The 23,485-nt window shown below is 36.9% G+C and overlaps 1 protein-coding gene across 11 annotated transcripts in view; it reads left to right on the forward strand.

Annotated features, from left to right (window-relative positions):
• Window positions 1–23,485, forward strand: part of EPB41L5 (erythrocyte membrane protein band 4.1 like 5) — a 169,921-nt gene that overhangs the window by 66,756 nt on the left and 79,680 nt on the right. For all 11 annotated transcript variants that reach the window (XM_019022637.4, XM_055380521.2, XM_019022636.4 and 8 more), the window contains exons 11-16: window positions 7,146–7,215; window positions 10,319–10,488; window positions 11,521–11,627; window positions 13,195–13,222; window positions 20,212–20,254; window positions 20,667–20,782. In XM_019022637.4, coding sequence (XP_018878182.1) covers window positions 7,146–7,215; window positions 10,319–10,488; window positions 11,521–11,627; window positions 13,195–13,222; window positions 20,212–20,254; window positions 20,667–20,782 — 534 coding nt within the window. The remainder of the gene's footprint in view (window positions 1–7,145; window positions 7,216–10,318; window positions 10,489–11,520; window positions 11,628–13,194; window positions 13,223–20,211; window positions 20,255–20,666; window positions 20,783–23,485) is intronic.

The raw sequence follows: 23,485 nt of genomic DNA on the forward strand, positions 1-23,485 counted from the left end.
TTTTTTTGTCTTTTATTCTTTCTTGATAATTAGGCTGAGGATAGAATTTTAGGTTGAAAATTATTTCCCTCAAAAAATTGAAAGTAGTATTTCTTTTTTTTTTTTTTTATTATACTTTAAGTTCTAGGGTACATGTGCAAAGCGTGCAGGTTTGTTACGTATGTATACATGCGCCAAGTTGGTGTGCTGCACCGATTAACTCGTCATTTAGGTATATCGCCTAATGCTATCCCTCCCCCTCCCCCAACCCCACGACAGGCCCCGGTGTGTGATGTTCCCCTTCCTGTGTCCAAGTGTTCTCATTGTTCAGTTCCCACCTATGACTGAGAACATGTGGTGTTTGGTTTTTTGTCCTTGCAATAGTTTGCTGAGAATGATGATTTCCAGCTTCATCCGTGTCCCTACAAAGGATATTAACTCATCCTTTTTTATGGCTGCATAGTATTCCATGGTGTATATGTGCCACATTTTCTTAATGCAGTCTATCATTGATGGACAGTGGGGTTGGTTCCAAGTCTTTGCTATTGTGAATAGTGCCGCAGTAAACATACATGTGCATGTGTCTTTATAGCAGCATGATTTATAATCCTTTGGGTATATACCCAGTAATGGGATGGCTGAGTCAGATGGTATTTCTAGCTCTAGATCCTTGAGGAATTGCCACACTGTCTTCCATAATGGTTGCACTAGTTTACAGTCCCACCAACAGTGTAAAAGTGTTCCTATGTCTCCACGTTCTGTCCAGCACCTTCTGTTTCCTGACTTTTTAATGATGGCCATTCTAACTGGTGTGAGATGTATCTCATTGTGGTTTTGATTTGCATTTCTCTGATGGCCAGTGATGATGAGCATTTTTTCATGTGTCTGTTGGCTGCATAAATGTCTTCTTTTGAGAAATGTCTGTTCATATCCTTGGCCCACTTTTTGGTGGGGTTGTTTGTTTTTTTTCTTGTAAATTTGTTTGAGTTCTTTGTAGATTCTAGATATTAGCCCTTTGTCAGATGGGTAGATTGCAAAAATTTTCTCTCATTCTGTAGGTTGCCTGTTCACTCTGATGTAGTTTCTTTTGCTGTGCAGAAGCTCTTTAGTTTAATTAGATCCCATTTGTCAATTTTGGCTTTTGTTGCCATTGCTTTTGGTGCTTTAGACATGAAGTCTTTGCCCATGCCTATGTCCTGAATGGTATTGCCTAGGTTTTCTTCTAGGGTTTTTATGGTTTTAGGTCTAACATTTAAGTCTTTAATCCATCTTGAATTAATTTTTGTATAAGGTGTAAGGAAGGGATCCAGTTTCAGCTTTCTACATATGGCTAGCCAGTTTTCCCAGCACCATTGATTAAATAGGGAATCCTTTCCCCATTGCTTGTTTTTGTCAGGTTTGTCAAAGATCGGATGGTTGTAGATGTGTGGTATTATTTCCGAGGGCTCTGTTCTGTTCCATTGGTCTATATCTCTGTTTTGGTACCAGTACCATGCTGTTTTGGTTACTGTAGCCTTGTAATATAGTTTGAAGTCAGGTAGCATGATGCCTTCAGCTTTGTTCTTTTTGCTTAGGATTGTCTTGGCTATATGGGCTCTTTTTTGGTTCCATATGAACTTTAAAGTAGTTTTTTCCAATTCTGTGAAGAAAGTCATTGTTAGCTTGATGGGGATGGCATTGAATCTATAAATTACCTTGAGCAGTATGGCTATTTTCATGATATTGATTCTTCCTATCCATGAGCATGGAATGTTTCTCCTTTTGTTTGTGTCCTCTTTTATTTTGTTGAGCAGTGGTTTGTAGTTCTCCTTGAAGAGGTCCTTCACATCCCTTGTAAGTTGGATTCCTAGGTATTTTATTCTCTTTGAAGCAATTGTGAATGGGAGTTCACTCATGATTTAGCTCTCTGTTTGTCTGTGATTGGTGTATAAGAACGCTTGTGATTTTTGCACATTGATTTTGTATCCTGAGACTTTGCTGAAGTTGCTTATCAGCTTAAGGAGATTTTGGTCTGAGATGATGGGGTTTTCTAAATATACAATCATGTCATCTGCAAACAGGGACAATTTGACTTCCTCTTTTCCTAATTGAATAGCCTTTATTTCTTTCTCCTGCCTGATTGCCCTGGCCAGAACTTCCAACACTATGTTGAGTAGGAGTGGTGAGAGAGGGCATCCCTGTCTTGTGCCAGTTTTCAAAGGGAATGCTTCCAGTTTTTGCCCTTTCAGTATGATATTGGTTGTGGGTTTGTCATAAATAGCTCTTACTATTTTGAGATACATCCCATCAGTACCTAATTTATTGAGAGTTTTTACCATGAAGGCTGTTGAATTTTATCAAAGGCCTTTTCTGCATCTATTGAGATAATCGTGGTTTTTGTCATTAGTTCTGTTTATATGATGGATTACGTTTATTGATTGGCATATGTTGAACCAGCCTTGCGTCCCAGGGATGAAGCCCACTTGATCTTGGGGGATAAGCTTTCTGATGTGCTCCTGGATTCGGTTTGCCAGTATTTTATTGAGGATTTTTGCATCGATGTTCATCAGGGATATCTCTTTTTTTGTTGTGTCTCTGCCAGGCTTTGGTATAGGATGATGCTGGCCTCATAAAATGCGTTAGGGAGGATTCCCTCTTTTTCTATCAGTTAGAATAGTTTCAGAAGGAATGGTACCAGCTCCTCCTTGTACCTCTGGTAGAATTTGGCTATGAATCCATCTGGTCCTGGACTTTTTTTGGTTGGTAGACTATTAATTATTGCCTCAATTTTAGAGCCTGTTATTGGTCTATTCAGGGATTCACCTTCTTCCTGGTTTAGTCTTGGGAGGGTGTATGTGTCCCGGAATTTATCCGTCTCTTCTAGATTTTTTGTTTATTTGCGTAGAGGTGTTTATTGTATTCTCTGATGGTAGTTTGTATTTCTGTGGGATCGGTGGTAATATCCCCTTTATCATTTTTTATTGCTTCTATTTGATTCTTCTCTCTTGTCTTCTTTATTAGTCTTGCTAGCGGTCTATCAATTTTGTTGATCTTTTCAAAAAAACAACCAGCTCCTGGATTGATTTTTTTGAAGGGTTTTTTGTGTCTCTATCTCCTTCAGTTCTGCTGTGATCTTAGTTATTTCCTGCCTTCTGCTAGCTTTTGAATGTGTTTGCTCTTGCTTCTCTAGTTCTTTTAATTGTGATGTTAGGGTGTCAGTTTTAGATCTTTCCTGCTTTCTCTTGTGGGCATTTAGTGCTATAAATTTCCCCCTACACACTGCTTTAAATGTGTCCCAGAGATTGTGGTATGTTGTGTCTTTGTTCTCATTGGTTTCAAAGAACATCTTTATTTCTGCCTTCATTTCGTTATGTACCCAGTAGTCTATTCAGGAGCAAGCTGTTCATTTTCCATGTAGTTGAGTGGTTTTGAGTGAGTTTCTTAATCCTGAGTTCTAGTTTGATTGCACTGTGGTCTGAGAGGCAGTTTGTTATAATTTCTGTTCTTTTACATTTGCTGAGGAGTGTTTTACTTCCAACTATGTGGTCAATTTTGGAATAAGTGCAATGTGGTGCTGAGAAGAATGTATATTCTGCTGATTTGGGGTGGAGAGTTCTGTAGATGTCTATTAGGTCTGCTTGATGCAGAGCTGAGTTCAATTCCTGGATATCCTTGTTAACTTTCTGTCTCGATCTGTCTGATGTTGACAGTGGGGTGTTAAAGTCTCCCACATTATTGTGTGGGAGTCTAAGTCTCTTTGTAGGTCTCTAAGGACTTGCTTTATGAATCTGGGTGCTCCTGTATTGGGTGCATATATATTTAGGATAGTTAGCTCTTCTTGTTGAATTGATCTCTTTACCATTATGTAATGGCCTTCTTTGTCTCTTTTGATCTTTGTTGGTTTCAAGTCTGTTTTATCAGAGACTAGGATTGCAGCCTCTGCCTTTTTTTTGTTTTCCATTTGCTTGGTAGATCTTCCTCCATCCCTTTATTTTGAGCCTATGTGTGTCTCTGCACGTGAGATGGGTCTCCTGAATACAGCACACTGGTGGGTCTTGACTCTTTATCCAATTTGCCAGTCTATGTCTTTTAATTGGAGCATTTAGCCCATTTACATTTAAGGTTAATATTGCCATATGTGAATTTGATCCTGTCATTTGATCCTGTCACAGCTAACATCCTGTGATGTTAGCTGGTTATTTTGCTCATTAGTTGATGCAATTTCTTCCTAGCATCGATGGTGTTTACAATTTGGCATGGTTTTGCAGTGGCTGGTACCGGTTGTTCCTTTCCATGTTTAGTGCATCCTTCAGGAGCTCTTGTAAGGCATGCCTCGTGGTGACAAAATCTCTCAGCATTTGCTTGTCTGTAAACTGTTTTATTTCTCCTTCACTTATGAAGCTTAGTTTGGTTGGATGTGAAATTCTGGGTTGAGGATTCTTTTCTCTAAGAATGTTGAATATTGGCCCCTACTCTTTTCTGGTTTGTAGAGTTTCTGCTGAGAGATCTGCTGTTAGTCTGATGGGCTTCCCTTTGTGGATAACCCGACCTTTGTCTCTGGCTGCCCTTAACATTTTTTCCTTCATTTCCACTTTGGTGAATCTGACAATCATGTGTCTTGGAGTTGCTCTTCTCGAGGAGTATCTTTGTGGAGTTCTCTGTATTTCCTGAATTTGAATGTTGGCCTGCCTCGCTAAGTTGGGGAAGTTCTCCTGGATGATATCCTGCAGAGTGTTTTCCAACTTGGTTCCATTCTCCCCTTCACTTTCAGTTACACCAATCAGACGTAGATTTGGTCTCTTTACATAGTCCCATATTTCTTGGAGGCTTTGTTCGTTTCTTTTTACTCTTTTTTTCTCTAAACTTCTCTTCTCACTTCATTTCATTCATTTGATCTTCAATCACTGATACCCTTTCTTCCAGTTGATCAAATCAGCTACTGAAGCTTGTGCATGCATCACGTCATTCTCGTGCCATGGTTTTCAGCTCCATCAGGTCGTTTAAGGACTTGTCTACACTAGTTATTCTAGTTAGCTGTTTGTCTAATCTTTTTTCAAGGTTTTTAGCTTCTTTGTGATGGGTTCGAACTTCCTTCTTTAGCTCAGAGAAGTTTGATCATCTGAAGCCTTCTCTCAACTCGTCAAAGTGATTCTCCGTCCAGCTTTGTTCCATTGCTGGCGAGGACCTATGTTCCTTTGGAGGGGAGAGGCGCTCTGATTTTTAGAATTTTCAGCTTTTCTGCTGTTTTTTCCCCATCTTTGTGGTTTTATCTACCTTTGGTCTTCGATGATGGTGACATACAGATGGGGTTTCGGTGTGGGTGTCCTTTCTGTTTGTTAGTTTTCCTTCCAACAGCTGCAGGTCTGTTGGAGTTTGCTGGAGGTCCACTCCAGACCCCGTTTGCCTGGGTATCACCAGTGGAGGCTGCAGAACAGCGAATATTGGTGAACAGCAAATGTTGCTGCCTGATTGTTCCTCTTGAAGCTTCGTCTCATAAGGGTACCCAGCCGTGTGAGATGTCAGTCTGCCGCTACTGGAGGGTGCCGCCCAGTTAGGCTACTCGGGGGTCAGGGACCCACTTGAGGAGGCAGTCTGTCCGTTCTCAGATCTCAGACTCGGTCCTGAGAGAACCACTGCTCTCGAAGGTAGTATTTCATTTAGTTTTGCATCTGGGTGTTCTTGCTAGGGACTCTCTGAGAGACTTGAGTTGAACACCTTTACAGTTGTCCCTTGATGTGTGAAGAACCTCAGGCAATTGTCTTCCAGTTTCTTGGGTGTTAAATCCCCTCATACCTCCAGCTTGTCCTGTGGGCAAATGTAACCTGCTTCCCGGCCTAAGAATGCTTTAGGCAGAGAGATAAAGAAAGCTCCTTTTCTACCTTTTTATAAGGTTGTCTTGAGAGTTAATTAATACTTGTAAAGCACTTAGAAGAATACTTAGGGCAGACCAGGTGGCTCACTCCTGTAATCCCCACCAGGGCAGGGGCTCACCTGAGGTCAGGAGTTCAAGACCAGCCTGGCCAACATGGTGAAAACCTGTCTCTACTAAAAATACAAAGATTAGCCAGGCATAGCATGGTGGCATGCACCTGTAATCCCAGCTACTCTGGAGGCTGAGGCAGGAGAATTGCTTGAACCTGGGAGGTGGAGGTTGTAGTGAGCCGAGATCACGCCACTGCACTCCAGCCTTTGTGACAGAGCGAGATTCTGTTTCCTTTCTTTTTCCTGCTATTATTTCTTCATTATTGTTTTAGTAAAGCTCTTGTAAAGTTATGTTTTACATCTATTTTATATGTTATATTTAAAGATTAGTCAATCGAAGTACTCAGCACATTGTTTCGACATTCACAATTTATGGAAATACAGAGTTCAAATGTGTGGTAGGTGGTTTGGAATTTACAAGTAGGGAGATACAGTTGGAAAGCGGGCCATGAAGCGAGGTTAAAAAAATTAAGAAGTATTTCCTCAAACCAAAATTCCTGTTGAAAACAGAGTTGAGGCCGGTGGCAGTGGCTCACGTCTGTAATTCCAACACTTTGGGAGACCAGGGTATGCGGATCACTTGAGCCCAGGAATTTGAGACCAGCCTGGGCAACGTAGCGAGATGCTGTCTCTACAAAGAATACAAAAATTAGCCTGGTGTGGTGTGGGAGTAAGGCTGAGGCAGGAGGATTACTGGAGCCTGGAAGTTCACGGCTGCAGTGAGCTATGAACACACTGCTGCACTCCACCCTGTGTAATGGAGGGAGAACCTATCTCAAACAAACGAAAAGAGTTGAAAACCATCATCAGTGTTTTTCTTTATGGCCTTTTTTTAAGCTTTATGGTCGTTCCTATGTCTAGTTCCTGTGCTGCTGCTCTGCTTTAACACTGGAACAATTTTCCCTAGACCTAAAGAATCTCTTACACCATAATCGAGACCTATCAAATACATAGATTTCATTTTCCTTAACATTTTTAATGTCTGATATGTGCAACCTCAATTTTTTCTGAGATTTGCTTTTGAAATATGTACTGTGTTTTTCTGTTTCCTGTCTTTTGATGGGCATTGCAAGTTACGTTTACCCTCCTGTCAATTTTTAGTTCAGGAGTTAGATGGTTAAATGTATTTGAAATAAAAACAATTTTTTTCATATTTAGAGAACATTTGCTTGTAATTTGGCTTTTATTCTCTTATTATATTATAGGCCGAAGATAACCAGATTGGATTTTAAGAAGAATAAATTAACCTTGGTGGTTGTAGAAGATGATGATCAGGTAGGAATAAAATTATATTCTATTACTTGTGTAACAGTGACTGTATTATGTGGTAACTTATTTCTCTAAAAGAGGGAATGTACCTCATTGTTTTAAAGCACCACAGAATGCAAACAGTATAATTAATGCTTTAAATAATTTCCTTACTTGGGTCATACCATGCTAAAAATATGGTTTTCTGCCCTTAGGATGAAAAATAATATAAAAGTGTCTTCTTATTTCTTCATTGATCATATATCTGAGGTGTATAAAAAATTACATTTAAGTGACCCAGCCAGTCACCCAGGCTGGAGGGCAGTGGCACTATCATAGCTCACTGTAACCTTCACCTTCTGGGCTCAAGTGATCCTCCTGCTCACTCAGCCTCCTGAGTAGCTGGGACTGCAGGCACACGCCACCACGCCTGGCTAATTTTTTCATTTATTTGTAGAGACGGGATCTCAGTATGTTGCCAAGGTTGCTCTCAAACTCCTGGCCTTAAGTAATCCTCCCATCTTGGCTTCTCAGCATGTTGAGATTACAGGAGTAAGCCACTGTGGCAGACCAACTTTATCTCTTTATTAACGGATCAAAAAGATCTACCTAATAATAATAAAGCCTTTTGAATTAAAGATTACCTTTGTATCAGTTACAGTGTGGTTCTTAATTGATACATGCTTGGATGCAACTCACATGCATTGTTCTTAATGCAAGAAGCCAGATTTAAAAAATTATGTATTGAATGACTCCATTTATATGATACTTTAGAAAAGGCAAGAAGAATTTTACTTTATGCAAATTAATAAATTTTAACATATGCATACAGATACAGATAAAAGCAGTTTGAGCAAAATGTTAACAGTTGTTGAGTCTAGACACTATGTATATGGGTATTCAGTTTTTCTCTATGTTTAAACATTTTTATAACGATGAAAATTTTTTTTTTGAATCCAGTTCTTTCATTTTCCTCTGCTCAGTAATTTGACTGCTATACTTTTGCTGTTTTAAACACACAATGGGATACTATGCAGCCATAAAAAAGAATGAGATCTTTTTTGCGGGACCATGGATGGAGCTGGAGGATATTATCCTTAGCAAAGTAATGCAAGAACAGAAAACCAAATACTACATGTTCTCACTTACAAGTGGGAGCTAAATGATAACAACCTATGAACACAAAGAAGGCAACAGCGGACACTGGGATCTACTTGAGTGGGGAGGGTGGGAAGAGGGAGAAGAGTAGAAGAGATAACTAACTGAAAGATAACTGGACTTAATACCTGGGTGATGAAATAACATGTGCAATAAACCACCATGACACGTGTTTACCTATGTAACAAACCTTCTCTTGTACCCCAAACCCAAAATAAAAGTTAAAAAATAAAAAAGAGTGCTGCTCTGAACACTAAGGTGTATGTATATTTAGCTTTTGTAGGTACTGCCAAACCTCTTTCCAAAGTATTTAATACGAGTTTATACTCCCACCAGCAGTGTGATTGGTGTTTTTTTTCTTTTTTGCTAATGTTTGGAATTCTGTCTTTTTCATTGTAGCCATTCTTATGGAGTAGAATGTGGTTTTAGTTTGTGTTCCCCTAATGACAACTCTGGTTTAGTACTTATTTATGTAGTTATTGGATATGTGGATATCTTCTTTATGAAATGCCTACTCATATCTTTTGCTTATTTTTCTATTAGGTCATGTGCCTTTTATTCATTGAAAAAATTCTTTGTATGTTCTGGATATTAATTCTTTGTCAGATATTAGTGTTGCAAGTATCGTCTACTCCTTGTTTTGCCCTTTTTCCACCACTTTTATTTTTAGATGACATGTAATAATTGTACATATTTATTGCATACAGAGTGATATTTTGATACATGTATACAATGTGTAATTATCAAATCAGGGTAATTAGCATATCCATCTTTACTGTCTTAATAGTGTCTTTAAATAACCTGAAAAGTACCAAAAATTATAAAATAGATAACCATCTTATTCATGATCTAGATTTAACATTTTTTACATTTTGCTTCAGATCTCTTTTAGAGAAAGATAAATACAATTATGTGCATGAATAAATAATACCAACTAAAGTCTAACCCCCTGACTACCTACCCCCTTTCTTCTGGTACCTGGTCACCAATTTTGGAGGGTATTATTCTCATATATATTTTGTAACTTTTTCCAAATATTAACTCATATTAGAATTGTTTTAAAAACTTGCATAATTATATATATTTGCAGCTTGCCTGTTTTATCTAAACGCGTACCTATGTAGATCTAACGTATATATATGCTATTGTGTAATATGAATAAACAATAGCACATTCATTCATTCATCATTTATTCATTTATCCCTCTGCATAATTTTTTACATATGCCTCTATTTACTTGACCATTTCTCTTTTTTTGGACGTTTAGGGTTTGTACCAAGTTTTGCTATTATAAATGAGACCGAGGAAATATACATCTTCATATGTAACTTTTGATGTTTAGGAAATAATTTTCCCCAGAGAGGCAGTATAACTTAGTTGTTAGAGGTGTATGTAGATTCTGGAGCAAGACTAATGGTTAAGTTCATTTCTGGTTTTCTTTCTTAATAGCTTTGTGATTTTGGGCTTAATTTCTTTGAACCTCAGTTTCCTTATCTACGAAATGGGGCTAATGATAGTATCTACTCATTGAGATAATTTATGTGAAATCCTTAGAAAAATTTCTATATGAATGTTAACTATTATAATTAGAGTCATGGCAGTGTGATTACTAGGACAAAAATGTGAGCATTTTTAGGGCTGTTGATACATACTGCCAGATCTGATACAATTCCTCAAATTATAATTATACAGTTATCCCAAATAATGGCAGATAAAATCTCATTTTATGTCTCTCTCACAAATGAGATCATGTAAGTAGAGGGGAATAACTCCTAGGAATAATTTTGTATTGGCTGATAAAATGAGCAACTTGATTTCAGCTCTGCCCTTATTATGTTGATACTATAAAGAGTGTCTGAATTTCAGGGAGCACACTAGATCCTTTATTCATGGATGTGTTTGTATCTCAGAAATAGGAGATAGGACTGTTTGAATTAGTAATCATCCTTTTATATATACTTTTCTTTTTCAGGGCAAAGAACAGGAACATACATTTGTCTTTAGACTGGATCATCCAAAAGCATGCAAACATTTATGGAAATGTGCTGTGGAGCATCATGCTTTCTTCCGCCTTCGAGGCCCCGTCCAAAAGAGTTCTCATCGATCAGGATTTATTCGACTAGGATCACGATTTAGATATAGGTTAATTTTAATTGCTGTTTTATCTATCTTTCATTGCATGCAGGCCAAAAAATTTAGGCCAACCTTCTCTTTTTTACAGATACGGTAACTAAGGTAGAGAGGAATAAGGTGGTTTGCCAGAGTCTTCCATTGGCCAAAATAAAATAGAAAAAGTGGTATTGTTATTGGTTATAATTTCTTGAATAGATGCGTAAACAGTAATTGTATAATGGCTTTTATATCCCTCTGGATGTTTACTTTATATTAACGTGTTCCCAGTTTATCTATTTAACAAGAGTTTTATGGACTCTCCACCCACCACTGGATACTACATAGAAAAGGGTTTCTTGCACTGAATGGGATATTAGTCTGGATAACATTTGTGGTCCTTTATAAACCTGAAGGTCATTATTCTCATGACTCCTTGTTTGTTGTCATGAGTTAGAAATGTTTTGGTTTACTGGAGAGTGGATTATTGGTTGTGAGTTTTCTGCATGCCATGGAAATCAGTTAAAGAAGGAATGGATTGTACCAATAATGTGGCCAGTTGATTGTGTGGAGTTAATAGAAGTAGTACTGTAGTCTACTTATATTAAAAGTAAGGAGGCATTTTCTAAACAATTTAAATGGAAATCAAGAAGAATAAGACAATAGTCTTAAAAAACATTTCTGGAAAATTATACTGAAAAGTGAATATCACAATTAGAAAAAGTAACTGAAAATATTCTTTTAATTACACACTGCACTGAGGAATGTAGATGGGAAAGAGAGGGAGTTTCCATAAAAGGACAGATATTTCAAACTTATTTAATGTGTACTTAGGCGATATGCATGCATATGAGAAAAATAAAACCAACATAATCTGTTGCATATTTCACAAAAGCCAAAAGAATGGTATGGTAAAGAGAGAGATCGAGACTATTAATAGTTGTTCCTGTGCGATGAAGTTTAGGATGATTCTTTTAAGGAGAACCTGAATGTAGACTGTCTTATTTGTGTGTGTTTATTACTGTAGACCTAAAATTTCCCTTACTTCTGTTATGCCTCATTTAGTGGGAAAACAGAGTATCAGACCACAAAAACCAATAAAGCAAGAAGATCAACATCCTTTGAAAGAAGGCCCAGCAAACGATATTCTAGACGAACTCTACAAATGAAAGGTGAGGTGCAACCCTCTTTCAAAGGATTATTTCTCCTTGACAATTAATTATGTGCTGGTGTTGTTTCCATAAGAGGAAGTTACCTGAATCTCCTCCTCAGGTCTGTTCCAGTCAACTAAAGTACTTTTCTGGCAGAATCAATTTCATGGGATACACAGAGAAAAATTGCCTGTATTGTTAGCAGAGATTAAACTTTATGTTAATCCCAATTCAAATGATAGTCTGAGGTTATGTTCAGTTTTTGTATACAAAACTGTTTCTGTAGAGCAACATATTCTCTCCCTTTTTGACGTACAGATCTCATTCTAAAACATCCCTTAATCCCCTTAGGAATTTTTAAAAACATTTTTATTTATTTATTTATTTTGAGATCGTCTCACTCTGTTGCTCAGGTTGGAGTGCAGTGGCATGATCTCAGCTCACTGCAACCTCCACCTCCCAGATTCAAGTGATTCTCATGTCTCAGCCACCTGAGTAGCTGGGATTACAGGCATGCGCCACCACTCCTGGCTCATTTTTGTATTTTTAGTAGAGATGGGGTTTTGCCATGTTGGCTGGGCTGGCCTTGAACTCCTGACCTCAAGTGATCCGCCCACCTTGGCCTCCCGAATCCTAAAAGGATTACAGGCATGTCTGGCCAAAACATTGTCTTGTGATGAATTTTTTTTAAGTAAAATTTATTTCATATTGTATTATAATATTAAGGATTCTATTAAATACCATTTTAAAATATATTCATCATTGTTATACATAGACATTTCCTAATTCATAATTGTTACTTGCTGATTAAGATCAGTTATATAAGAAAAAGCACTGTTTACCTTGACAAATAAATTAAACCTTGTGTTTGGTTTTAAACTGAATTTGCATTAAAATGAATTTGCATTAAAATGCAAATTTAATTTTAAGTATTTCCACTGTCAGAGTCATCACCAGTTGTCCAAAAACAACTGTAATGATCTGATGTTTGGCAGTATTGACTTTTTTATAAAAATGATTTATACTCATAAGTTTTGGTGTGGCTATAAATTAAATATACAGCTATAAATGAATTGTGATGATTTTAAAACCCTAAGTTTCCTCTTGGTTTCCACTGATGATAATTCATAATCAGTCAGCTCACTCTGGAGGCTTACAGATTGGTTCTGTTTAAAAGGAGGAGATATATATGCATTGTATTGCTTTATTTGAAAAATGAAAATAATTGCCATTGTTGCCTCTATGGTGTGAATCCCAAAACACTTTCGTGAATTGAAGGTTTTTAGATTTATGGTTGGGGCCAGATGTGGTGGCTCACACCTTTAATCCCAGCACTTTGGGAGGCCAAGGTGGGAGGATTGCTTGAGCCCAAAAGCTCAACTCTTAGGAGTTTGAGACCAGCCTGGGCAACAGTAGTGAGACCCACCCCTATCTCTACAAAATCATGAAAGACCCTTTCTCAAAGAAATAAATTTATGGTTGTGAAACATGGCTTGTAAAGCGGTTAGTTAAAGTTTTGCTTTGAATAGTGCAGCAGTTTATCATGTAAGATGAAACTAATGAGGTGTTATCTTTTTTCTTCTGTTAGCATGTGCTACAAAACCTGAAGAACTTAGGTAAGTAATGTTTTGCAACTTAGGAATTGGTATAGAATTTGGAATTTATGTAGTTGCTATCATTAAACAAATATTTAAGACCTATCAAAATATCAAGTTGTCCGTAAAGCACCAGGGATATGTCAGGGAATAAATGAACATGTAATGCCAGATAAAATTGACATGATGAAAAATTAAAGCAGTTTAAGGAAGTAAAGAATGGGGTCGAGGCAGATGAGCCATTCATAAAGAGAATGACATACATTTGTTATTGGCAAGTGGCTGAGGATCTTAAGATAAATTATGATCCTTATACATAAGGAGCGCAAAGGAGAAAGGTTGATTTGCAAATAAGCAATTTTCTTCCTGGGATAAATCCCACTTGGTTGTGGTGTATAGTCCTTCTTTATGTTATATGTTGCTGGATTTCATTAGCCTGGTATGTTTTTGGATTTGTGTGTCTATTCATCAGAAATATTGGCCTGTAGTTTTCTTATAATGTCATTGTCTGGTTTTTTATGTAGGGTGGGTAATACTGGCTTTACAAAATAAATTTGTATATGTTCCCTCCTCATCTATTTCTTGGGAAGAATTTGTAAATAATTGGTATTAATTATTTAAATGTATGGTAGAATACACCATTAAAGCCATCTTTCTCTTTATGTGAATCTTAAAAATTCTTATGAGAGATCTATTCAGATTTTCTTTTCTTCTCGTTTTTTTTGTTGGGGTGGGGGTAGGGGACGTGCAGGGCCTAGCTCTTTCACCCAGGCTGCAGTACAGCAGCTTGAGCATGGCTTGGCTCACTGCAGCCTCACCCTCCTAGGCTCAAGTGATCATCCCACCTCTGCCTCCCAAATAGCTGGGACTACAGGCACTTGCCATCATGCATGGCTAATTTTTAAATTTTTTGTAGAGATGGGGCCTCCCTGTATTGCCCAGGCTGGTCTCAAACTCCTGGGCTCAAGCAATCCTCCTGCCTCTGCCTCACGTCTTGCTGGGATTACAGGCATGAGCCACAGCGCCAGGCCCTCCCGGATTCTCTTTTTTTCTTGATTCAGTTTGGGAGTTTGTGTCTTTCTAGAGTTTTATCTCTTTTATCTATGGTATCTAGTTTGTGGGGATACAGTTTGTATTCCCTTTTCCTTTTTATTTCTAAAAGTTCCATAGTAATATCTCCTCATTCCTTTCTGATTTTTAGTATTTTGAGTTTTTTTTTTTTTTCTTGACTAGTCTAGCAAAAGGTTTGTCAATTTTGTTGACGTTTTCAAATAGAAAAGCTTTTGGTTTCATTGATTTTTCTGTTTTTCTGTTTCATTAATTTTTGCTCTATATTATTTTTTCCTTCCACTTTAGGTTTAGTTTGCTGTTTTTCTAGTATTTAAGGTGGAAGATTAGGTTATCTGAGATCTTTATTTTTTAACATTTAAAGATATTAAATTTCCTTTCAAGCACTGCTTTAATTCAATAAGTTTTGCTATGTTGTGTTCTTGTTTTTTGGTTACCTCAATTTATTTTCTAACTTGTGATTTCTTCTTTGACTTGTTTGATTACTTAGGAGTGTGTTGCTAAATTTCCATGTATTTGTGAATGTCAAAATTTCATTTTTTTCTAATTTTATTCCATAATGGGTAGAGGACATACTTTGTATGATTTCAATCCCTTTAAACTTACTGAGACTTTTTTTATGGCCCCGCCATATGAGTCACCCAGGAAAATAGTTTATGTGTACTTAAGAAGAGTATATATTTTGCTGTTTCTGAGTGGAGTGTTTTATAGATGTCTGTTTATTGTGTTCAGATCTTCTGTTTCATTGTTCATCTTTTGCCTAGTTTTAATCCGTTATTGAGAGTGGAGTATTGTAGTCTACAACTATTGTCTATTTCTTCCTTCAGTTCTTTCTGTTTTTGTTTCATGTATGTTGTGGATTTGGGGTGGGTATGTGTGTGTTGTTAATTGTTATATTATCCTGATGGACTGTTCCTTTTTATCTCTAGTAACTTTTGTTTTAAAGTTGATTTTATTTGATGTAAATATTGCCAGTCCAGTTTTCATATGGTTGCTTTTCCATGATATAACCTTTTCATCAAGTCTGGAAGTTTTTACCCATTATTTCTCTAGATATTCTTTATGCTATCTTTCTCTTCTCCGTCTGGAATTCTCATTAACATGTAAGTTGTTACACTTGATGGTGTCCTACAGGTCTCTGAGTCTGTTCGCTTCTCTTTATACTTTTTTTTTTTAGACTACATAATCTCACTTGACCTGTCCTCAAGCTTACTGATTTTTTTTTTTAAACCACTTAAATGTTTGTTTCACTGGAGAGAGTATCTGCTTTTGTTTTCAAATTACCATTCTGAAGGTCTTGCTTCTGATGGCTCCATTAATTAAATTTAATTAATTAATTAATTTTTTTTGAGACGGAGTCTTGCTCTATCACTCAGGTTGGAGTGCAGTGGCATGATCTTGGCTCACTGCAACCTCCACCTCCCAGGTTCAAGCGATTCTCCTGCCTCAGTCTCCCAAGTAGCTGGGATTACAGGCACGCACCACCATGCCCACCTAATTTTTTGGATTTTTAGTAGAGACAGGATTTCACCATGTTGGCCAGGCTGGTTTCGAACTCTTGACCTCAAGTGATCCGCCTGCCTTGGCCTCCCAAAGTGCTAGGATTACAGGTGTGAACCACCACGCCCAGCCGGCTCCATTAATTTTAATATTACTTATTACAATGAGGCTATATCTGTGGTCTCATATAATGCTTAATAATTGGTATGTGTTAGAGTCTCCTAGAATGCCTGTTAAAGATAAGATTCAGACCATACCCACAAATCTAGTTTATTTTTGAATTTGTCTGTACTGTTATATGGCAGTTGTCTCACTAGACTTTTTTCAAAAGAAGTTGGTTATTTTTGGATATTGAGTATCATCAGCCTCACCTTGAAATGTCCTTTTTTTTTTTCACTTTGAAAGCTGTTAAAGCCAGTCCGTGATTAGTGATTGACTATAATAGCACTCCGCTTTCTGAACAAGGACTCCCCTCAAGTTTCTTTAGCTGTCAATAGGCTGTTGAAAATAAATAAATAAATACAACAGGGAGGAAGTGAAATTTCTGTGAAATTCTGTCCGTGAAACTTTTATTAGGTAAAAAAAAACATTTTGTGCCTTTTCTGTGCTGTATACTTTTATTTTTCTTGGATTTATTTATAAGCTATGTTTTTCAGAAAAGTAGAGTAATGGCTGGGAGCAGTGGCTCATGCCTGTAATCCTAACACTTTGGGAGGCCAAGGCAGGCAGATCACCTGAGGTCAGGAGTTTGAGACCAGCCAGGCCAACATGGCAAGACCCCATCTCTACTAAAAATACAAAAATCAGCTGGGCATGGTGGTGCACACCTGTAATCCCAGCTACTCTGGAGGCTGAGACAGGAGAATTGCTTTAACCCTGGAGTCGGAGGTTGCACTGAGCCGAGACTGTGCCACTGCACTCTAGCCTGGGTGATACAGCAAGACTCCATCTGAAATAATAAAAAGAAAAAGAAAAATGGAGTAATGTTTGAGATTTTTCTGTACCTTTGAAGCTATTTTGTTTATTTAATGTATTATGTCTTGCTTTCCTGAAAAGGAGAATGGGATATGGAATATTAGAGCTTAAAGTAAAAAGTGAGTACCTGCTAAAGTTAGCAGAAATGTAAACAAAGTATTCAGCAATGGTACGTAGTTGAAAAATTAAGGCTTTTATTTGCAAAATAGGAGGTTTTTCTTTAAGATGTTCTGAAACACATTTCTGGTAAAATATGAATATATATAGTGCCTGTTTTGGAGTTATGATTAATTTAACTTTAATGGCTAAATGTTAGTGTCTCTTCATTAGTGATGCTTTTGGCTCTGGAAAACATAGCAGAAATGGTATATTTAAGGAATGATTTTTTTTTTTAGACTAAGCTTTTAGAAATGAGATGTAGTGGGGGACCCAACTCTCCTGAAGGTTATTGAGCACCACCCATCGCAGTGCTTGAGAAAACCTGAGCTCAGACTGGCATGTTGTATGCCCTTTCACTCTTGCCCTTCCAGTTCTGTTTGTATGAACAGTTTTGCTCCATTGAACCATGGAAAACAGTACTGTTTGAAAAGGCACAACTATTTGACCTGAAAAGCTTCTTGACCTTGTATTCTGCAGTTTTGTAAAATGCCCATTTGAATAACAGATTTTTTAATTGGCTAATGTCAGTCATTTTTCTTGTACTGTTTTGGCTCTTAACTATTCTTGTGAGTCATGAATACTATAAAGTATTTAAGAGGTGATGTTTTAAAGGATAGTTGACATTTCAATTACTAGTACTTCTTATACAGGCTTAATATGCAGTCTTGAAGACAGGAAAGAGGAAAAGAAAAAATGGTAGAGGAAATCAAATGAGTAGAAGGTATACTATGTAAAAGCAAAAATGGTCAGTTATTGTATGTAGTCCTTTAAAAAGGGAAGCTTGAACTAGGTTAGTAATGAGAAATAATTTAGTAATTCCTTCATATTCATGGAAGTGAAAGAATGTATATAATTATCAGAAAATAATGCTTTCTGTATTTCATACAATTTAAAACAGGAAGCTATGATTCAATTAACATCACTTATAAGTATTTTGTTTTCATGTTACTCTTATTGGTCACCTACTAAAGTTATTTCTAGTTAAAGGAAAAGCTTCAGAGAATAACCAAGGAACCATGGACTAGTAGGTCTAACTTCTGTGCCAAGCAGGCTGGGCGAGATTTCATTAAGACTTATTAGGATCATGGGTATTCTAGGAAGAGCAGCATGGTTAGTAAAAAGAAATTGTGCCTGATGGGTGTAATCTTTAAAATTGCCATGGCAGTGGATCTGCACTAAATTGTTTGTTTTGTGTGTGTGTGTGTGTGTGTGTGTGTGTGTGTGTGTGTGTGTGTTTGTGTGTTTTGGAGGGGTGGGGTGGGGTTTTGTTGTTTTGTTGTTGTTTTTTGAGACAGGGTCTTGCCCTGTCACCCAGGCTGCAATGCAGTGGCATGATCATGGCTCACTGTAGCCTCAACCTCCTGGGATCAAGCAGTCCTCCTGCCTCAGCCTCCAAAGTATCTGAGACTACTACAGGCACGCACCCTCACACGTAGCTATTTTTTAATTTTTTGTAGAGTTGGAGGTCTGGCTCTGTTGCCCAGGCTGGTCTCAAAGTCCTAGGCTCAGGCAGTCCTCCTACCTCGGCCCCTGAGAGTGCTAGGATTACAGGCATGAGCCACCATGCCTCACCAATAGTATTTCTTTGAAAGGTATTTTGTTGTTGTTGTAATCACTATTATTTGTATTTTGCTAATATTAACTCATTTCGTCGTTCTAACAGTCTCATGCAAATGAGCAACCCAAGGTGTACAGAATAGACCTAGTGACACAGCTTGGCTTTGAACCCAGACAGTGATAGTGCAAGTTATGGTGACTCAACTTGTAATTGATCTGTAGTTCTTAAAAAAATAGAATATAAAATATGTTCACTCTTCATTCCCCAGCTTTTTAGCAGGGCCTCTCTTCATTCTTAGGTTCTTAACTGGTTGGCTTTCATTATCAGGTAGTGGTTTTTTGCTCTCGCCTTGTTAGAAAGGCTTCTGGATCCTCTATTCAGAGGTTGTGTTTGAGAGCTTTGCCTGTTTCCTCTTAGTAGAATGACATGTTGGCTGGTTATAAAATAATATTCTTGATACTGCTGTGGGAGGTCTTTGCCAACCTGATAATTGGTAGTGATTTGCTTTTAAATCTGCTCGGGGTACCTGAAGTATTCTTTCCTTATCCTTGAAGATGAGTGGCTGAACAATAAGGGATCGATTGCATTTCATTTTCTGTCTCATTTTCCTGAAATACAGTGCTGTCATTAAATCTGTAAATTATTTTCTCACTTTCAAGGAATTTTTTTATATCTTTGAATTATTTTTTACATTAGTTGAATTTCTTACTTCAGGGATACCATTTATCCTTGTTTTAGAATGTCTGACATTAGGAAACTTTTTTCTCATTTTGTTGTGAGTTATAGTTCATCTTTGAGTTTTTATTTTACTGAATTTTGTTTTCTGCTGTTCTGTAGTTTCTATTTTTTTTTTTTGTATTATAGGTTGAGGGTTTTTTTCAAGTGCTTTTTGTGGGAATGGCGGGGTGGGGATGGGTACAAACTGAACTGAAAAATTTTTTTTTTTTTGAGATGGAGTCTTGCTCTGTCGCCCAGGCTGGAGTGCAGTGGCACGATCTCAGCTCACTGCAAGCTCCACCTCCTGGGTTCACACCATTCTCCTGCCTCAGCCTCCCGAGTAGCTGGGACTACAGGTGCCCACCACCACACCCAGCTAATTTTTTGTATTTTTAGTAGAGACGGGGTTTCACCGTGTTAGCCAGGATGGTCTCGATCTCCTGGCCTCGTGATCCACCCGCCTCAGCCTCCCAAAGTGCTGGGATTACAGGCGTGAGCCACCATACCTGGCCTAAACTGAAAATTTTAGAACGTATTTATAAGTCATTTGGAGAGGAAGGTGTACACACAGAAGTTTCAAACTTTCTAAACCTTTTATACTAAGGCCTTTTGAGTTATAAAATGCTGAGTTGTTGCCGACACTGGAAAATCTTGAGGGTAGGAATATACAAAAGAAGTGACAGATAAGTTTATGTGGGATTGTGTTGCTGTCTTTGTTAGGCCATCCTTGATAGCTGTTGTCCAATGAATAAACATTAGTTGTGAAGTATTCCTCTAAAGCATGATTAAAATATAGGTGTATGGAAACATCAAATGAGCAACTATAGAAAAGCAAGTATTTGCCTATAAGAACAAATGTTTTCGGGTATCTGACATTCTTAGTTTTAGGTACTAGCAGTAGTTTTATTCTTTATTTGAAACAAAACGTTAATATCTTTAAAATAAATATTTTATTAGTGTATGTGTTATCTTACAAAATGAAGTCCTGAAATTTCATATAGGGTTTTTAATTGATTTTTTTTTCCCATTACAGTGTTCACAATAATGTTTCGACCCAAAGTAATGGCTCCCAGCAGGTAAGACAATACTAAGCTTCTAAAACACTGGATCACCCGTTAATTATGGTAACAGTAGTAGTATTGATTGGATTTTCATAGTGGTGTATGTAACCCTGCACAAATTATGTGCATTTTCTTTTCCTTTTCCCTTAAGTGGTTCAGTAATAACTTCCGGTTATTTTATTCTCTAAGATTTTGTAAACGAAACAGGTGCTCTATAAAACATTTTATGTCTCTGTGAATCCAAGAACATAATTTAACTGACTACTAATATTTCATTCATTAACTATCTCTAAGGTGTATATAAAATTCAAGCATTTGTATACATTTTAATTGTTGGCTTTGTAAATAGTACTCCATTTTAGTATTTGTTGGTGAAGAGATCTGTTATCGAGGCAAAATAGATAATTTTTATAATTTTTGTCCAAAGGCTTGGGGGATGAGATCTGCTCTGCCTGTGAGTCCTTCCATTTCCTCTGCTCCTGTGCCAGTGGAGATAGAGAATCTTCCACAGAGTCCTGGAACAGACCAGCATGACAGGAAATGGTTTGTTAATTCCTTAAACTAAAATAAAATATTGCCTAGTTAATTGTATTTGGAATTCCAAGTCATAATCTTAAAGTACTTTAAATATGATTGAAAGCAAATTATTCATATTTGTGAGCTGGAAAGCATATTATTAAATAATCATATTGAGATGGGGAAAATAAGGATGTTGGTGATAAAGGGAGTGCAGTTGTCTAAATGAAGACCATCAGACAGCTGTCCTTACTTATTATTTATTTGAAACAAAACATTAATACATTTAAAATAAATCTGCCCTTATTAGCTTGATGTGGTAGTGGTGGATGATTCTCTGCTGAAAAAGACAGTAGAATATTTTCCCAGGTCCGTAAGGAAAGTATATCCATTACGTGTTATTCCACACAACATGATGCTACTTTGAATGTGTTTTTCGTCATTAAAGACGAAGGGTAAAGTCAGAAGCAAAACATGATTAAAATCTGATAAAGCATGAGATACCCTAAGAAGACTGAGAGAGAATCTGATGACAGGAAAAAGATGCTTTAATTATTTAGACTTCCAGGTTCTTTTTTTAGATTAATAGTAAATATACAAATATGGATACTTTGTGTCTTATTGGAGTTAATCACTTGAGTTTATCCTTTCCCAAATAAATATATGTGGCTTGGTGGGGGCTCCTTGGGGATTATTTGATTCAGTGGTCATGTTGGGTGTATCACCTGTTCAAGTTATTTGTCTGTTTGTGAAATGAATTTTGATAATTCATAGGATTTTTCTCTTTTTCTCTTGCTCTTAGTTTGTTTAGTACCTGAAATCTAATGCATTTCTGTGGTGATCTCAAGGTTTTGGTCAGCTTTCTGTGCAGCCAGTTCTTCCTTCATGGTGGTGGGTCAACAGTGGTTGGTGATTGTTTTCAGTCTTTGCTATGTAATTATTTTTCACTGTTATTTTGGCTTAACTAACTGCAGGGTGGCTTGCTCTTGATATTTGGGCGTATTTTTATTTCAGTTCCAAATAACTTGTGATTAGTTTATAAGATTGAGTTCCCTTCTCCCCGGCCCCATTTTCTCCTTTTTATTTTCTTTCTACATGGGTGTGTGGTGGTGATACTTTGTGTATATTTGTGTGCATCTGGGGACACACTTAAAAGTGTAAAGAGCGAGGCTTATAAATGTCAAATTTATTTTTGAAAGTCATTTTTAGAAAGTTTCTTCAATTTCTTATGGAAAACACAGCTCCTGTAAGCAGTTATGTTTTATCTCATTGATGTTACCACCAAGTTCTGTTTGCAAGGAAAAATAGTACTGAGACTTCAGCTATAAAAGAAGTGTCTTTGCCTATTACGTTAATATGGAGTGAGGGTCTGATTAGTTGGGATACTATATTACGACACTGAATCTTTAAGTTTTTCCATATTAATAGATACATATTTAAACCTGTTTGATTTTATTTGTTAGGTACTACTTGGTTTCTTTGATGCATCCTTTAGAAAGAGCATTGAATTTATTAACTTTTAAGGAAAATGAAAAATTTGGAGCTGTGTGTTCTCCTTTCTTTATGTGGTTGTGCTGAGACCTCCTTTGCTGAAATAGAGTAAAGTGGTGCTCTTTATAACATAATAAGCCTCAGTGTAGGTCAACAAGGGCATGGAACTGAATATAGAGCTGGCATGTTTTGGAGATAATGGACTCTCCCACCTTAATTTCATATGTGTTCTGCATTTCATTCTTTTTTCTGCATGCTTTGATTCTTGTTAATGCTTTCAAAAGAATATAAAGCAGTCCTCCTTTAGAAAGTGATAAATGGTTAAAATTTGGAAATGCCTCCTATGTTTGAACAATTGGGCAGAATAATGGACCATTCTATTGCTTGCAGATAACTTTCAACCAATTTAATCTAAACCTACTCCCTGTTCAAGTCTTCAGCATTTTTTTGCTGGTATCTTTTAAATGACACCATTATTAGAGCAAATGATTTGGCGTATCAGTGGCTTAGAATAACCAAGTATTTAAAATTTCACTTTTTGAGAAACAATTCATGTATTGTAAACCCATAAATCATTTGTAAGCAACAACAGAAACAAAACTGAATAGTGTTTAGAAAACCTTGCATTGGTAGGGGAGAACATAAACCTAATTTAGTTTTCTAAATTTTTAGAGACCATAACTTGAGGGTTGTGATTTTTGTGAGCCAGGTCTGATGAACAAATTGTATTTCAGTTAAAGATGATTTTGTTATTAAAAAAGCCTTCCAATTTTGTTTTGAAAAATTATTTTAGTTAATTTATTTTCAGTTTCCCTAAGGGATAAAGGTGAAGATTAATATTTTGGTTGAGTTAGAAAAATAACACTTATTAAAAATGTATTTTTGCACATATTTTATATTTGGGGTGGTATTTTCCTTTGTAGTTATTTTAAATATATGCTGCCCTTTCTGCCATGTCAAAAGACTTTGATTTGCTTTCTTTCTACTGGAGGACTCTGATCAGTTCTAACCAAGAACTGCATGTATGCATGTTTCACTCTTAGAATTCTGTAGGCCTTTTCTATAGCACTGTGATAAAAGGTGCCTAATATGCTTACTAAACTACTTCTTGGAGAGGGTGTATCATCTCATCACATTATCTGTACCTGTTGAATTTCATTTTGAGGTCTTGTGAACTTTGATTATATAAGGAGCGATGATTCTCTATTGCTAATTGGGAACATTGATGTAAAATTACAT

Source organism: Gorilla gorilla, chromosome 11 (assembly GCF_029281585.2).
Source record: "Gorilla gorilla gorilla isolate KB3781 chromosome 11, NHGRI_mGorGor1-v2.1_pri, whole genome shotgun sequence".
Classification (NCBI taxonomy): Eukaryota; Metazoa; Chordata; class Mammalia; order Primates; family Hominidae; genus Gorilla; species Gorilla gorilla.